Genomic DNA, 18,005 nt, shown 5'->3' on the forward strand with positions numbered 1-18,005 from the left:
TTTTAGCAAATTGGACCAAAATACATTACTCCTATTAATTGCATTTGTTGAGCTTTTTACACTATGCCATATAAAGAGAGCATTTACTTTTTCAGCGTGTGTGCTAGCCTTTATAACTACAAATTTTTTCCTACTGTCAGTTGGGACCACTCAGGTCGGAGAAATCGTCCAACACGTCATCATTGCCCTATTAGAATTTCAACAATTCGAATCAACGTTAAAAAAACTACTTCAGCCAATCACGTACCGAACATTGATTTAATATACCAGGGTTAAGGCGGCCCTCTAGCAAGGGGCTACATAGTAGAGTTAGAAATATGTATTGAGAGGTGCTGACGGCCCGATGGCATGAAAGCCTTTGATGAACTTATTTAAAAATAGTAACCTTCATATTATATATAACAGTTAATAGCAATAAATGTTCCGAATGTGATATAAAGCCACTTATTAATTACCGCTTACAAATAAACACAGCCAAGTGGCAAATACTTCTACATTATCGTTATTATTAAATTTATTACAGATAACTGCTGAAGCTTTGAAGCGTCGTAAGCGTGGTAAGCGACGGGTTCCAGTCTCCCGCGACTCCCTCGTTCACATTCATGATTCGCCCGATTTTTGCGAACGAAACGCACGCAAGAAGATCCTGGGAACATCGGGTAGAGTCTGTAACAAATACTCAAATGGACCAGACAGCTGCGAGCATCTCTGCTGTGGGCGAGGCGCTAGAAAGATTGTAAGCTCCGGCCATAGTTCTTGTACCATATACGGAATCCTTGTTAGCGCTTTTTAAACATCGTCATAATTGCAAAATTAATGTTTTTCTTTTTTTTTTTTCTATCACAGCTTGTGAGGCAAATTAGGGAAAGCCTCATCACCTATGCGTATCAAATGTGATCTACACACCGTGTCTGTATTCTTTCTTTGACACTTGTTTAGACCTATATAATTTATTATATTCTTTTTAACCGAATCGAAGTATATGGTGGGCAGTGGAGCACCGACAGTTTATCCAAAAAAAAAGGTTATATAAAGTTAAGAGTGAGTTGATTTAGCGAAAAAACTAAATTAACACTTTATTGGTTCCGATCACGACTCTAAGCGTGAAAATTCTGCCAGTCAAAGGGTTTCAAGGAGCTTCGTCAAATCTTCGCTCCCTCGATCGTCGACATTGTTACGGCTGACCAATCCGCTTATTAATATTATTCCATTCCCTATTCGACGTAAAATTAGGACTGTAAACTACTAAGATATATAATAAATTAATTCTATAGAATAGTATGTAACTGTTCAAAAATATCTATTTGTATATAACCATAGCACTCCGTTTGGAAGCCTTAAAGAGCGCTGGTACTAGTTTTGCTCCGTGCGATCGAAACACGACAATGTGAAGCCGATATTTTTAAAATTTTCCTAATAGCGAGGTTTTTATAAGCTGTGCTACGGCCTAAACATATAAACCTATATGTAAAATCTGGGATAAATACATTTCCATGTTGAAAACTCTTTACTCAAGGACAAGATTCGCATTTGGCATTGGCGTCACATTAATTTCGAATCCTCGCATAACAATCTTACATTCTACGATGTTTTTGTACGCTTCTCCACAGTCTCCCGCTGAAAAGCATAATTTTATGTTATACATGGTCGACCAATTGCGCTATTCCACTGAAATTAAGCGGTCTAGCTGTCGTATTCCTGTGTATATCCTGTGAAGCCTGTATTCCAACTATAACTGGTTCTTAAAAGCTTTGCCTCTTCTGACTCATTGTCTCCTATCGGATAGCTATCTCAGACAAACTTGTCGTGCGTTGATTTCAGGTAAAGCGAATAACGGAGCGGTGCGATTGTCAGTTTCACTGGTGTTGCTATGTAACCTGTAAACTCTGTGAGACCCGTACAGAAACGTACATTTGCAAATGAATCGTATGAACGAGTATCTGCTTTGATGCACGTCTTCCATCAGCAGCGGCGGCGGCGGCGGCGGCGGCGGCGGCAGCACTGGCCAAAATGATTGTTTCAGAACAAGGAAAAACCATACGACGCTACTCAGAGGATCACCACGAAGGTGATGCATCTCTAGGTAGACTATCGTACTTTGGCTAGCTTATTGGCCAGTGTATTCTCTCAAAGGAAAACGGTAAAACTTAACATCATATTCATTCATCAACAATATCTCTAATTTGCGGCAAAATCACAGAGGTTATCATAGACTGATTCCTGATAATTAGCTGGGCGCGAGGGCAGAACGCCCTTGAAACATGTTGATGCGGTGGCGAATACTTAGCCTTAAATACTTCGGGAACTATCCGTAAAAACAAGTTTTGTATTTACGATTGACAAAATATAATCGACCGAATTTAACTGGAAGTCATCAGTTTATACGTATCAGCATAAATGCGCTCTGGAAACAGTTACACTAAATAAGTACATTCACCTATAGTTGCTACCAGCTGTCAGAGACCCACTAACAAAACCCTATGTCCGAGAAAAGTCCCTACAGTAAAATGGAAGCGTGTTCTACGAAGAGACGATGGATAGAAGAATGTGAAAAGAAAACAAGCAGAACGTAAAATTGAATGATCATTATGGAAATTTATCGGGCACCATCAGGCACAGATAAAAGTAAACACATACACATAAAGCCTGTGATACGATGTTGGCCGGAGATTAACAACCAAGTTTCCGCTGTGTATAAAAGCCGGACCCATCATCTCGCATGCACTTGAGCACAACCATCATCTTCCAGAAAGCTTTTCGTCCTCTTCCTCTTAAGAAGTCTTCTAACGTAGTAGTGGCTTCAGCACCCATCTTAAGCCCCGGCTTAAGCCCCGTCCCGCATCTACCCGCCAAGGAAAGCCACAGTAGCACACGGAACAAATACTGGCACAAATGCTATTATTGTTATTATCTAGGTATACAAGTATATTTCAAACCTAGAAAATTTCTATCTACCTATACAAAGATGTATGTAGGTGTCTAATGGTAAAGTGGCGCTATACTCATCATGCCAAACCATGTGTGCTGTAATATACAATTGTCCCGGAAGCCGCTCGGTTGCATGTCCTTTTTTCCCGGTTCTCCTTTTGGCCACTGCCCTATTCCGTCCTTGCACCAAATGTGTCGCGCTATGAGCCATCTCCATAATTATATGCTCACCTATGGGTACGCATTATAGCTAAGAAGATTACATTATATCGCTGCTAATGGTATATACGTATTTCATGTCAGTCGTTTATGGGCCTTCATGATGGAGTGCGTCCGAATCAGACTGATTCGGATAGAGTACGTCTCAAACGATACAATGAACAGCAGCTTGTCAAGCAGATCAATATAAAACATACAAGACTTTTGACGACTGTTAATAGACGATTATTTGCCTGTTGACAATGGTAAAATTGCTTGTTTGTGTCGAAAGCCACGGCACCTTTGTGGGGTGTTCTCTGCTGTTTGACGTACTAGTATGTAGTTTCATCTATATGTAAGTGTGTCCATCTTTAGTCATCGGAGCGCCCTCATTTTGACAAAACAGGACAAATATATAATAATACTTATTTGGTGTTCTTTACTGTGTATAGGTACACAGGTAGACGGAAGATAAGAACATGATACGTCAGTACCACGAAATCACAATAGCATTATTCAAAGTGCATTCGTTCGTTTGGAAAAAAACAGAACCTGCCACAAGCTATTTGAACACCTCCAGTCCAGTCTGTCAGGTAAACCTACCAAAAAACAGAATCCAGTTTACCTCTTGCAAGCTCACTTCTTGTAAATACACCACCAAAAATATAGGTTAAAAATGAAAAACATCATATGGGAGGCTTGATATGATATAACTGCATCGAAAAATAAGCCTGGCCTATAAGCAGCTGAGCAGCATCGAGCAGTATAAATTTCTAAAGAAAAAGGTAAATTATTTAGACGGCTATGTCTTATGGCTTAAAAACATCGAAAATAGAAGCCTTAGACAACGAAAACAGGCGAAGACGCCGTTAAAGCGCACGGGTCTCGGTGCGCGGTTGTGCCAAGCCAGCTGCAATTCAATGAGTAATCGTATCAACAAGTATCGAAAACGAATCTGTATCGTTCACAACTTCTTACATAGAAATACATTAACCTCATATGGCTAATCGAATGGGAGGACAAAAATATACGGTAGTGGACTTCGGACAGTTCCTACGAGAGACAGAAGGTACGGGATTAACTGCGGATATGTGCTAATTTAATAAAACATATAACGAAATCCATCTGTTTTATGAGTCTTTATTTGTGCTAACACAGTAGGCAGGTCGAGAGGACAACGATGCTCGCGGGGCTTAAAAATAGTCACCAGGCTCCCTGTAACAGTAAACGGACCGAACTTCTCGAAAACCAATTTTCCAAAGTCTTTTTATATACGATAATCGATTTTGAAAATGAAAAATAGAAAAGAGGTATTGCAAAATACGTATGTATATATATATATATATATATATATAACGAAACGTAAATGCTTGCAAACTTGCTGGAAAGTAAAAATAAAGCTCTTCTATAGTAAAAAAAACCCACCGGTAACTATTGCGCTTGACTCAAAAGGACCCACAACTAATTTACGACATGTTTGTTATAGTGCTGTTAATTTCGATATAAGAAGAAAATGGCAAGATGTTAAATGCGATTAAAAAGTTATTTAGCTGCGCGCAACGTTGCGGAACCTATTTCCGGAACTGGCCTGAGTCTTGGTCCCTTATTTAATAAGCTGTGCAACCTTTGTTTTTGGTTTCTCGCTGCTGTGAAAGAAGAAAGTCAAAGGAGGATTTTGATACGCTTAAAAGCCTTATTCGCCAATCAAGTGTCTTCTTGCAGCTCGTCAGCACAACAAAGGGACGTTGTCCCACCCGAGCAACGAGAACGCATTAGAATGACATGAAATTTCGGATCAGATTTTCTATCGGCGGCCGCCAACCCAATGAAGGGATACCCGGAGAAACGCGCGAATTCTCTGAGCGCCTTCCATTTCACTTGATCTGCTTCGAGACTTTGACCCCCTGTTAGCTGCTGACGATATTTTTGTAGCCCTCAAATCGCTAAACGACGGAGGATTACAGGAATCCGGGACATATTTACAGCGGATGTATAGTTACGTCTAATTGATTCTTTCAAAATAGCTGCTTCTAAGGAAAATTAATACAGGAAAACTTCTGTTAGTCGTTACATTTGCAATGCGACGTCCATTCTCATAAAATATATGACCCACTGAAGACTTTAAAAAAGGTACACGTTTTACTATACGTTTATGTTCTGCTACTGATCTTAAACAAATATCCAGCTTATACAAATCGTTAATAGTCAATCTCTGTGCTAAGGCCCGCATTATCTTTATTCAGGTCACTTTTACAGGCAAGAATTCACTGAACACAACTAATTGAAAAGCTGTTTTAACCTGCACGTTGGTCGATTAGCTAAACAAGTGTTTCAACAGTAACTTGTTGTACCTCCGGAGTTAGCGGGCAATCATTCAAGCATCGGTAAATCGACGGAACAAGCATTTCTTACTCTCAATGATTAAACGCCAAGTCCATTTTAGAAGAAGACCCCCAAAACCGTTGTTGTTATGCTTGTTTTCCGTCGCTTTCTATTCCTCATCTTAGAATAATGTTTTTCTTTACTGTTATGGTAGGAGAAGCTACTGCGGTCCCGCCTGCGTCACAAAAATATTCCACGCAATCTTCTTAACTAGAGAACGACATCAGCTTAAGACGGCTGCGATGCGCTTGTAAACGAAGCGATCCATACCCGCTTGCTTCTTGCTTGCTCGCACGCGTTCCAGCCAAAACGCTTTTCCACGTAGAAGCCGTTTCTCCCCGGGCAACAATCCATCCGTGCTAGTGCGTGGCGGTAGCGGAATTAAGGTCGCTTCGAATAAAAAACAGAAAGACTGTAAAACTTTTATTGGATCGGCAGTACGGTAGCTTGCTGGGTTGTAGCTGGGGGAACAGCGCCATCCACAGTGCCATGCTCGCGGTACGAAGTGCATGGACAAAAGCCTATGAGGCCACGGCCGTTACCAACCTGGCCCTCACACTCATGATACACTGTGGAGGGGTCACGCTAAAGAGAGCGGGTAAAAAAATGGTTACTACACACTGCATGTGTCCTGCACGTTTCTCCCACTTCCGAAGTCCCCTTTCTTTAATCCTCCCCCCCCCCCCCCCCCCCCCCACCAGTAGGCGTTACGTGGACCTCGCGCTACGCCGGCGTGAAGTGTACTGGAGAACGTTCACCAGTCTGCCGCAGTAGGTGGAGGCCTGTTCGGGGTCAGCTTCCCGCCGGCTTCAACTGACAATAAGGCCTGCTGTCTCTTGATCGGACGTCCCTCTTTAGCCCTTTTCACCAGCAACTCAGTCAACTCGTGCCAGTCCTCACCAGGCCCGGTTTTACCGACCGTAGCGATCCGAAGATTCGCCTTCTTGGTAGGAAAAGCCTTCCCGAGCTGTAAATTTGCACCCCACCACCACTACCCACGTCTCCTCTTGCCCCTTACTGCTGTTCGTTCTTCCTCAGTAGGATGGCAGCTTGGGGTTCGTACCTCGCCCTTGTCCTCGCCTTCCGTCATCTTTCGGCTTTTATTGACCAAGCAATGGCTGGATGCTGCAACGAGCATTAGCTCCCTTCGATTCTGCCGATCCAGCGACAATTGATTTTATTGCGCAGTTCTGTTCCACCGATGCTCGACGTGCAGCACGATCGCACGCATAAATCATTATGTCGATTTTTACAACGAGTTTTCGCAACTAGGTCCTACTTAATCATGTTACCACCCGTGGTGCCTGTATCGAAAAAACATGCAGTAAGGCGGCCTGGAAACGTGAGTAAACGGTGACATTTAACAAGCAGGAAAAATGTACAGAGATGATTAATTGAAGACGGCTTTGAAAAATTCTTTTTATGGATAGTAGTAAACACGTGCAATCTACTTTAATCCTAATGTATTAATTCTGTGTAAGTTACATTGACCACCGCAGCGACATAAAATTGAACTTACTGTCCGTGGCAACCGTATTTTTTGAGCCTTTATTACGTTCGTTTCATTTGATGGCATTAGGGACCCGTAGAAATTTTGGTCGAAGTTAATATCCGCGGCATCAACCGTTACCAGTCTATATATGCCGCACAGCGGAAACGCAAAACTAAAAAATATGTATAAACGTATGTGAAATTTGTCAGTGAAACATTTTGTTTTTTAGCCCAGTTTGAATGCTATTAAATCTGGGCTTTTGATGTGCTATCTGAGTAACAAGTTCTTCGACTAATAGAGAAAATGCCCATCAAAGCTATCCATTGATGGAACTATTTTCTAATTTCTGCCTTTTACTTGGGACCAGTTCATTTCTGAATCACGCTAGATGGATCCATACGGTTATTGCATCGCACAGGGTCTAGACATTGGTTCGTATGTAAAAAAAAGAAAATTCCGGTAACATCATGAACACTGTTAGAATCGTTAAAGCTTTGTGCAGTTTAAGTTGTTATATAACAAGTTCTTTGCAGGAAATTTGTATCGTCAATTTCCACAAGGGACGATCTGAGTCGAAACGTAGTCTGTACTCTCCAGCTCACTGCGAGTTAGAGGCCTATAGATGGTCTATGTTGAGGTTTATCCGAGTTCAATTATCCTTTTTTGTGCTGAAAAATGTTTTGTCGAAGATTTGGGCCTTTGGTCAAAGATTACCAATGGCACTGCGAAGTTCGTGAGCTACCTTTTTCATTGCCTTAAATATATCCTCTGGCGCATGCTAACTATTTGTGACGGTGGTACAACTAGCTATTATTTACACAAAGATATTTTAAGGTGACTGGGCCGAACTTTGACGTAAAAGTAAAAAAACTTCACTTTATTAGCATCTGTTGCTTGTGGCAACATGACTTGCAGTCGAAATAGGGATTCAGTTTAAAAAATTTGAATCAGGTTTCGGCGATGAGTGCTATCGGATATTGCTACTATATAGTAACTTCTAATTGATGGTATAATTCCCACTGTAACTGTTACACATTGCCTAGCAGCAGCGGTAAAACTACAGTAAGAACAATGCGTAGGAACAGTGTATAACAGCAGGAGCGCTTTCGTCACGCTGAGGGAACGGCTACGTCAAACTTCGAAGCAAATAAATGCACAAATTGCTAACTTTACATACTGACATATTGCCTTCGGGCAACATACTATATGTAAGTAGAAATGCAGATATTTCGCAAAAAAATGGCCGCCATTTTCCAGGATTTTTTCAACATCTCCTACTATGAGCGATAACTGAGCGTGAGAACAATGCATTGATCAACGAAATCAGGATACTATGATTAGGATAGCGTAAACGTAGGACCTTACGCCTTTATACCTTAGCGGGTGAATGGTGGCAACACCGTTGTCAATATTTATGTTGCGTGCACAATTTTTATACACAAAAAAAAGTGCCCTTTGAATGAATTTATATTAATGATTAAATATATTTATATTATATTATCTATATATACATATATATATATATATATATATATATATATATATATGAGAGTAACCGTAGTACAAGACAGAGATAACACAGCAAAGAGGCGACCGAGAGGAAATGAAGCGCAGCCCTTATTTATATGACCTGTAGAAATTATCCAGAGGCTGAAATTTCTCTTAAGAGCTTTCAACAGTGCTATGGACTGCAAAAAAGCACTAATTAGCTCGTGAACCTTTCGTCCAAATGTCTTATTTTACGTGTGGCTTCGCTGACAGTTGTGCGAGAAAGTTACACGAGGAATCAACAAGGTAACCAACTACCCTGGGGACCAGGTTTCATTGAATTGTGTCTTTTTACTGCAGTGTAGACTTTTTCGCACAGAACGCATTGCTCTAATTAGAGAGAAATATCCTGTAAGGGCTTAAGGTAATAATATCATAGAAATATTAGTGTTCATTTACATTCAATACTACCTGTGTATATACGGTATTAGTGAGTTAGAGAAGACTATGTTTCAAAACAAAGAACGATCGAAGATTGTCTACAATTATTAAATTTAAGGGTCAATTATTGACGAATATCGTTTGAGGAGTAAGGTTTTACCTTTTAAGCCCCTTTGCTCGTTTCAACAGGTTACCATTGGAAGACACGTTTGTGGGAAAAAGAGTTGAAGAACTTATAATGTCCTGTAAGAGATAAAGATCATACGAACACTGCATCTGCTGAAATGATTTGAATAGATGCATGTTTTATAATCAAAATGTATTATTCAATAATCGATAAAGTTTCATTCATTACTGTTGATATATTTACGTATTAACGAATCAAATAGCACCGTAATACGCGTGTGTAATATAAGTTCTCGGATTGGTTGGAAAAACGTTCTTTTCTTTATATTAAGTTGTCATTTTCTTTTCTTCAGTTTTACCGGAAAATATATTTCTGCTAATTTTTGCGATGATACCTGAGCTGCCTGTACAACATCGGTTTTGACCTTATTTCGATACTGATTTGCGATTTATGTCGTTCTTCATTGAATACGTACAATAATTCTAGCTTCCCCTTCATCTTCACACCCGTTTCACCGATGCGTTGCTTTGTCAGTGTCTTCGGATATTCCACCTGCCTCGTCGATTCCTTTATCTACTTATACGCTCGCCCCGTTCTGTTTGTTTCCTCAGATTACCCAGTTCATTGTTTCTTCTTTGCCGCTTTCGCCTCCATCCCCGCAAGATCCGTTCATGTGCACCTTCGTCGATTCATTACTTGCACAAGTCCTCTTGGCAGTCTACGATAAAGCTCGGCAAGGCCTAGCTCAGCGAAGCTGGCCTGCGGGCCTACTTTGTCCCTGCCTTCAAGAGATCCAGCAAAGGCAAACACGAAGGCCCAACAGTAATAATAATAACAAACAACAACACAACGATGACAACAGCAACAAGATGGATGATGGCAACGACGAGTTTCCCCTCCTGCTCCTACGCTTTTCTGTTGGAGCAGTTTGCTCGGCCTCGGCTGCTGCGCCGCAGAAAGAGAGGGGAATCTCTGACCGACGTTTCGGGCTATCATCAGCTCCTCTCCACGTTCTGTGCCAGGCTCTATCCCTTTTTTTCGTCCTGTCGATCTGCTCTTGCTTTTTGTTTGGAGATAGAAGAGTCTCCGCAGGCGTCACCGCTACCGTTCCAGCGCCATCGCCTTGCGGATGGTGAGATACGAGCGAGAAACAGGGCAAAGACTGCCGAAAGCGGGCCTTGTCGCAGCAAGCCGTTTTTAAGGAGAAATGCGCGAAAACGGTGAGAAAGAAGTGCTAGAGCGCGACGAACACAGTCTATTTTTGAATCAGATCGCCTTTTTATTACCTCCTTCGTCCGCTACAGGGTGACCGACACATGACCATGAGAGTGGGACTTGCCCGAAGGCAAAAAGACTCCGCCCGTATCGAGATTTCTTCTCACTCAGAAGGAACAAAGCGGAACAGTGAAACAGTGATACTGTACGGACCGCTGATACCGCAACGATAACGAGAGCAACAACAACAACGACAACTGCAATAACAACAACATATCGAATCAACCGGCTAAACAACAATAAGGCCAAATTAACATATAAGTAGCTGAAAGAAGTTCAATAGCAGGAGAAACAGAGATGATGGCTGAATATCACACAGCTGTCCCTGGATCCTAGATTATCTTTCGTTCCTCCGACCAAGACATGCTATAATGCTGAACATGAGAAGATCACATAATGATTGTATTACTTTTCTTCATCTACACGTTTATAATAAGCGAAGTAGAAGTTCATTTGACGAAGTAGATTGTTTTGTTGTGTTTTTCGTTTGGGGCTAAAGAGATATGTGTCCAGTTAGGTTTCTGTAGTGCACGCAGATGATATATACAAGCATGCATGTCTGTATATAGCAAGTGAAATATTTTATTACTTAGTATATACTTACGAAGTTTTTTATACGGATTTAACTTATGATTTGGGCGCAGATGACAAACGAAACTTCCAAAAGGTTAATGTTTTTAGTAGTTGTTCTCTTGTTTTTAGTAGATTTACGTAAGGCAACTGTAATCTTCAAAAAGGGTTGTGTTGTAACTAAGGGAGCGGCATTTAAATTATTCAGATACAAATATTTGGATTATTTAATTCTATATCAATGTATTTTATCGATGGATGAACTTAGCTGCGCTTAGGTTATAAGTAAGCATGTTTAAGATTGCCTGTGGATATCGGCGTACAAAGTCGGTTATTTGTCCGTTCGTCCTGGAAAGAGGCGTTTTCGTGTAACAGCTCTGCTAACAGCTGCATTTTTTCCCTTTCAGCCGCTCTGTAAGTACAGAGACGCAACGTTTTGACAAGCGGCAACTCGAGGACTCAGGGGGTGGAACTGTCTAGGCCCCGAACGATTTTGTTTGGCCTGAGCCCTCAGAAGCACAGACTTCGTCACCAGACCAAACCATCAGTGTCTGACGAAAACTCCTCCTTTCCTATTAGCCCCCTATTCTAGACCCCCTTTTCTACCCTTTCTCGGTCTGCTCGTACGCTCTTCCGTTGCTACCCGTTTTTTGCAGTCGCACCCGGTCAAATTCAGATCCGACTTTGAGACGCCACCAGATTGCTAGTGGTGTCGAGACTGGACGAAACAAGCCAGCCAGACTTCAAACGGATAATTTCGTTTCCTTTTTTCCCCTAGCTCAGCTAAAGCGGCTCTCCCTTATTACGACAAAAGGCAAACAATTCTTGCTCTGCCGGCCACCCAACGATGAGGTTTAGCAAATGCTACAGAATCTGAACACTTAACAGAAGACAACGATCCACCATTGTCCATCCATAGCTCTCATTTGAACCGCTGCTCAAATCTGCGATTTATAAGCAGCTAAAATATTAGCCCAGGAAGCCACTCGCATTTAGGTAAATGTCAGTATGCCACGATGAATATCTTACCGCTAGCTGGAGATGTGGCGTTACTGCGAAATTAACGCACGCTTTAACAATAATGGTTCCAGTTTCTAATGGATAAAAGGGCGTAAGATATACGTGCTCGAATGGAAAGATCCATCATTACCCACTCTGTTGCATGCCGCCAACAAAAATCAAATAAAACAAAATAAGCTAACTTTTGCTGCTGGTCCTTAACTTTTCTCGTCTTTATTAAAGTTTTGATTTATTTAAGATAAATTTGCTTTGCTTCACTTTTATTTGGTACTAGATAAAAGCTGAAATACAATAAGTTGTATGAAACTTGGGCTAAACCTTCAGGATTTATGGTCCAGATCCCCTACGAGTCAAACGATGCACCCACTTCAGTATCTCTCATTCTCATGCTAGGTTCATGAATAACGAGGGTTAAGCGCCAAACTGTACGTAGCAAAAAAAGGTTTAAATAGAACAAATTTCAGGCTGGTTAAATTAGGGGCGATATTGTAAGTGAAAGGCCCCTTATAGATCGTCGTATATATATCGTCGTAGTGCCCCTATATATCGTCTATATAAGTCTAGACGCAAGCGGTTTCATTGCTTCCGAGAGTGTCGTGGCCCCCCCCCCTGTTCCCACGTTATTTTGCGTGACTTCTCCAAGGTGACAATAGTTCTAAAAACTATAAGACAATAAGAAAAAGCTTCTACAGAGAGAATGATAATACAGTCATAATATAAGCCGTCCCCGATGCCTAGTTACCTAGTGACTTCCCATAAGCCAGAAACGTATTATTTGATTTCCTGAACCTTTCATCATAAATCATTTGAAGTTTTGGCCTTTACAAAGGTACATATAGTAATTTGAACTTCACTTGTGTTAGAGCATCTTATTGTTGCTTGAAGTTACTATTGTAATGACATTCACAAATTGCTAATGCGCAAGTTTTCCCCTGCGAACAGTGGGATGGCCCCTAGGAAGTAGGTAAACATGGTACGGGTGTGTGGTGTAATACGAAGTCTCCTTTAAGAAACAAAATCTTTGTCGGGTTTAACCGGTCGATTTTTTTTACTGCTAGATCCTTAAGCTTACCCTGTAAGCGACAACTGGGAGTTGAAACGCTGCAAAGCAGTCAAAAGGAAAAATCGATGAAGCCTAATTCAAAAGCGCGAAACTGTTAACGCGCCTTTACATCTTTTTGTAATATGTTGGAACTTCACCGGTTATATGAGGCAAGCAAGCTGAAGTAGGTGAATCGATTAACAATATCAGCGTTCAGCTTGAGGTATGCAGTGCGTTACGAGCTGCTCCTCTCTCTGTCTGAACTTTATTGCTTCGATTTTGGTTATGTTGATGGTCAGTGTCCATTTCGAGACGGTAAAATGTAGCCCGGCTAAAGCTTGCTGTACATGGAGGCAAACACTCCCACAACCAAATAAATCGCCTCCATAGAGGAAAACTGTCACCATATGTTTGACCCCTGTATTTTGTCTGGAAGACCTCAAGCAAACCTGCAAAAAGGAAGGGGTCAAATTATTATTCTGGGCCTTACCTGTAGTCTGGCAATTCCGAGACTCTATCGTCGATTTCAACCCTATTCTCTATGAGCAGCGCTGCTATTAAGTTAAGCACGTGAACGAGAACTCTCGTCGACGAAGATGCTTAAGACTAAATTCGTTGAAACTTCGTAGCATTGAAACTTATAAGCCCTACCGTACGTATATCGCCGAGGGCTACCTGAGAGTGTCGGAAAATAGAATTTTACCTACCGTTTTGGTTGAACACTCCTTCCTGAATCCGTGTTGCTTCCCGGATATTCTAATCACGCTGTGCTTTTCCCAAAATAAAACTTTCAAATGAATAATGAGCCCAGCTAGCTGTTAATTAATAATTTTCTTACTAAAGTTCAATGAAATTAACAAGTAACTTACCTTAGATCTCAGCCAAATTACTAGTAGAAGTGCATATCTGCTTTGTCACGACCACCGTCAAATCAAACAAAAGCCGTTGTATAGACTTCAGAGGTGCCTGATTCTATAGACAAATGCCTTCTAAACACTGCCTCTGTCGGTTTTTTCGCTTGAAAAACATTGCTTACCATTCAGCATTCTCCTATCACTTTGCTTTTCTATAAACAAATAAACGAAACTTCGTTTATGAATTATCTTGGCCCGAGAAGGAAACCCATCGCTGTGTCTAAGGGGTTTTCGTGCGAAGGCGATAAACATTTGTTTGCAAAGCGTGCTAGCATCAGTGGGCCCTTACAAACAATATGGTCGATTGAATTCGCAGTGACATACGACGCTATATGTCCAGTGTACATGCCCGCAGTGTAATATGTCGTTACGAATCAATGGATTCCGTACGATTTTATCTGCTCGATTCCTTTTGTATAGCTCTATGACATGTTTGGGTTCTTTAGCTTCATGTTGCCTGTTGCAACGATGTAGCATCAGAAGCATGCAAGGGAAACGCCAAAAGCAGATAAATCCGCCTTCTCTTTTACATTATTCTTTTCAGAGAAAAACTGATTTTTTGTTCAATACAATTATGCTTTGGGAGTGAAAACGCTTTGTCATTGCAGGGAAACTCGATATTGATCTTAGACCTCGACAAAATGATGGTGCCTTCTCGAGATACCTTAGCTTTGAAGAAACGACTTTGAAGAAATGAGGACGGTCTACGCTATCTTGTTCCAAGCGGGAAAGGGTCCGATCTGATAATTATAAGAGTATTTTACGGTAGAGCAGGCGTAACATAACTCTAATTTTCTCTGTCCTAATAGGTAATGTTTACGATATATACATGTTTTTCTATCACTACCCTGTTTAAATCAATGGGTTAGATAGATTTGAGTATAGCAAACTTTCCGTCACGCGACCAAAAATCAAGTAATAAAGTAAGTACCGTATTCAATAATTTTATTTTTATATTACTCAATAAGTTCATGCAAAAAACTCAGAAGTACTACATATGATCTAGGAAACATCGAACCTTCGATCTGTCTTTACAGCAGAACCATAGTTATCTTCTTAGTACAATGATTTTGTGTGTCAACGTTGTTAAAAGAGTCTTCTCAACAGCAAAGGAACTAACTGTCTTGTAACTTGTACGTTTTTTTTGTATGTATTACTAAACTTCTTTAGACAGAGATTGGAAATGATAGATTCGTTTTTCTGTTACGCTAGGCAGTTCTAATCAATTAATGTGGCTGCGTTATTATTATTACTGACTTCTCAGGATTTTTTCTTTTTGTCAAGCAGCACTAGGGATGCGAACCACGTTATACAGGGTAAAACCAGGAAGAGAGTATGGTTCGCCATCGTTCAGAAAGTCAAAACGGCGATTCTTGTCACTCGTATCTTTACAGCTTTTGCTCCAGGTTTCAAAATACGAGGATTTATTTAGATTTATCAAAAACCTGCTACCAGCTACCTATCATGACGATGTACTTTCCACTGTCACCCACGGCAAGGAGCCCAATTCGTCAAATAAACCCATTTTCAAGCTGCTACTGCATTGGCAAATTATCAGTTTAAATAGACAGCAGGTAGATCATGACGGTATCCTGAAAGCATAATGAGTATATGTTCATTTGGAAAATCTCACCAAGCACTTATCCAAGAAAGTGTAAATATCATCGAACAGTTTAAAGAAGACCAACGAGTCATTGCTTAATTTATATGTATATGCCCGATTCGATGTTTACCTCTAATAATTGAATTATATTTCTTCTCTTTTATTGTACTAATTATTAACCGGTAATTTTTATCGAATAAATATGTCGGAATAAATATGGGCCGTTATGATTCTTCTTGGGCCTATTGAATGAAACGCAGGAGCCTATCATTCGCAAACATGTTCGCTGATAGGTTTGGCTGACTATGCAGCTCAGCTGCCTGAAAGGAGCATCGTAAACAACAAGTCAATCTTTGATACTCTAGAGGTTATAAAAGGTACAAACGTAATTTGTTGAAATCATGTTTCACAAAAAGTGAGACTAAAGGAGATTTTCCAGGTACAGAGTATTGGACATCTGCAGTCGATTATAAGCACATAAGTCATGTTCCACAAAGAACGTATCGTGCATCTTTAGATGATGATTTTGCACGACGATGTTTTTTACATGATCAACTATGAACTATTGCCTAAGAAACCTGTAACCGCACTGGACTTCTTGCCCGGCTATATGGTGAGTTTACCTAGCACGAATTCGAATGCTTTACACGAGATTCACTATTAGAATTAAGTTAAATTTCGCTCTGCTAATCTCATCTTTTTTTTTTACATTGCTACCATATTATACCCTACTTTTTGTCGATGTCATCTGGCATTCTCATCGAAGGAATGTTTTGAAGGTTCTTTAGGGCTTTCCTTGCCGGCGCAGGAGAACAATGGATGCCGATGTCTTGACTACACCATTGCAGATGATATACAGTTCCCCTCTGTTTGCAAGAATTGGGCCCACGTTAGGTTTCCTTGGGACGGAAAGAGTGGATGCGGGCTTGTCTCAGGGCAGACGGGTTTTGTTGGATGGATTTTAATAAGATTGACAGTTTCACGGACCGTCGCGCCCACCCGGTGGCGGCTTGGGCTCCGATCAGGTCTAGCTGGGTCCGATCGCTAGATACGATGGCAGCTGCAGCTCTAAAGTAGCTGTATCGTTCAAGGCGTATTGCCGCCATATCGAAAATGACTGCATTCCCTTCATAGGCCCAGCTTCCCGCAGTCTTGTAGCTAGGCGCACCAATATTCAGTCCCGTGTTATCGAGCCGGCTGAGACAAGTCGAGCGTACGTTTTCTCCTCCATCGCCACCCGGTTTCAAGTTCTGGGCTGCGAGTGTAGCGTTCAGTGTCCGGAGCCATTCGAAGTTGCTGCTACAGCTGCGCGGTGCGCCTTGCGACTGCGTTACCACCTCTCCCGATAACTGGAAAGATCGCTCCCAACTGTCAAAGCCGCTAAGAGTAGAACGATGACAAGGGACCAATGCCTGCTGTCCACTGCAGGCACTAGGAAAAGATGAGAACAATCAACGTATGCGTGTATGTGTGTGCTCATTTCATAGTTATAATGTAGGAAACAGTGGCAGGGAAATAGTGAAGGCAGAAGCCGCAATAGCAAAGACTGGAATCAGTGCTTGGCTATCCTTCGATACATGAACAATGTGTTCATGTATGTCATGGTCCAGAGCACATTGCGTATGTGTACAGATATCAGCGCCGCTTGATTCTAGCTTTTTTTTTTTCTATCTATAGGATATTCAGCTTCCTAGGCTAAAATAAGGTTACATCAATAGCATCATTAATGTTTGCCCCTTCGTATTTCAGTTTTCAGTGCTCAGTAGCAGTATCAGACACTTCGTTCGAATCCTGAAATAGACACGTTCATTTCATGTCGGCGTTCAGCCAAGTGAGATAAAGATGATGAAAGTTTTACTTGAAACATTTCATATGAATCAGCTTATAGAAATAACAGGCCAAAATGACAAGGTGCTAATAATGCTTCACTTGAATTGTTCAGACGGCACCCTTCTTAACAGACAGATCAAGTGTTCATGCTCGTTCTCCTGTCTGATCACCGCTATCCTTTTCTCTTCATGTCCTTTCCTCCGTCTGAGAAGAGGGCTAACATACATGTTCCATTCATTATTGTCAGATTCTTTATCATGCTGCCAGAAAACGGAGTATTCAATGCAATGCCTTGTGGCGGCGAGCAGTATGCATTATATAATAATCTATGTTGAATGCTGCCTTCTGTCGTGAGAACGGGTGGACGGATGAGGTCTGTTCATGTACGAGTATGCTCATGTACACTGTAAACAAGTGTACGAGCAAAATAGGATGAGTTCTATTGCATTATGGCGGCCTATTGCTATTTATACCTGTATGCAGCAGGAAAAGAGAAGATTTCTCGGGAAGCAATGAAGCTTTCTTCGTATTCCCGTCGTTCCTTCTCTGCACAGAGTTTCGTGGCTTCTAACGAACGTGCCACTTCAGTCGCCGAGTAGATATGCTTGAAGTGCGTCTATGACTAAGTGCGGTGGTGGCCCAAAGTAGGAAGAGCCTCCATGGCTTCCATCCCCTCGTAACAGCATTGTCAGTGC

The 18,005-nt window shown here is 41.3% G+C and overlaps 2 protein-coding genes across 5 annotated transcripts in view; one reads left to right on the plus strand and one right to left on the minus strand.

Annotated features, from left to right (window-relative positions):
- Positions 1–12,113, plus strand: part of LOC111243683 (protein Wnt-16-like) — an 84,075-nt gene extending 71,962 nt beyond the window's left edge. The window contains exons 5-7 of one of the 4 annotated variants that reach the window (XR_002670574.2): positions 524–736; positions 1,822–2,068; positions 11,309–12,113. Coding sequence is in view for 2 of the 4 variants with exons in the window: in XM_022789602.2 (XP_022645337.1) it covers positions 524–736; positions 1,822–1,923 (315 nt within the window). In the remaining 2 variants the exon portion in view is untranslated. Of the gene's footprint in view, positions 1–523; positions 737–1,821; positions 4,251–11,308 lie in introns of those variants that run through there. The other 3 variants (XR_015322453.1, XM_022789602.2, XM_086981877.1) reach the window with 3 other exon arrangements.
- A 2,692-nt stretch (positions 12,114–14,805) lies between these two features.
- Positions 14,806–18,005, minus strand: part of LOC111243757 (uncharacterized) — a 29,879-nt gene continuing 26,679 nt past the window's right edge. The window contains exon 4 of the mRNA XM_022789794.2: positions 14,806–16,829. Within this exon, the coding sequence (XP_022645529.2) occupies positions 16,371–16,829 (459 nt within the window). The 3' untranslated portion in view covers positions 14,806–16,370. The remainder of the gene's footprint in view (positions 16,830–18,005) is intronic.

The sequence above is a fragment of the Varroa destructor genome, unplaced genomic scaffold, assembly GCF_002443255.2.
Source record: "Varroa destructor unplaced genomic scaffold, Vdes_3.0 BEIS01000002.1, whole genome shotgun sequence".
Classification (NCBI taxonomy): Eukaryota; Metazoa; Arthropoda; class Arachnida; order Mesostigmata; family Varroidae; genus Varroa; species Varroa destructor.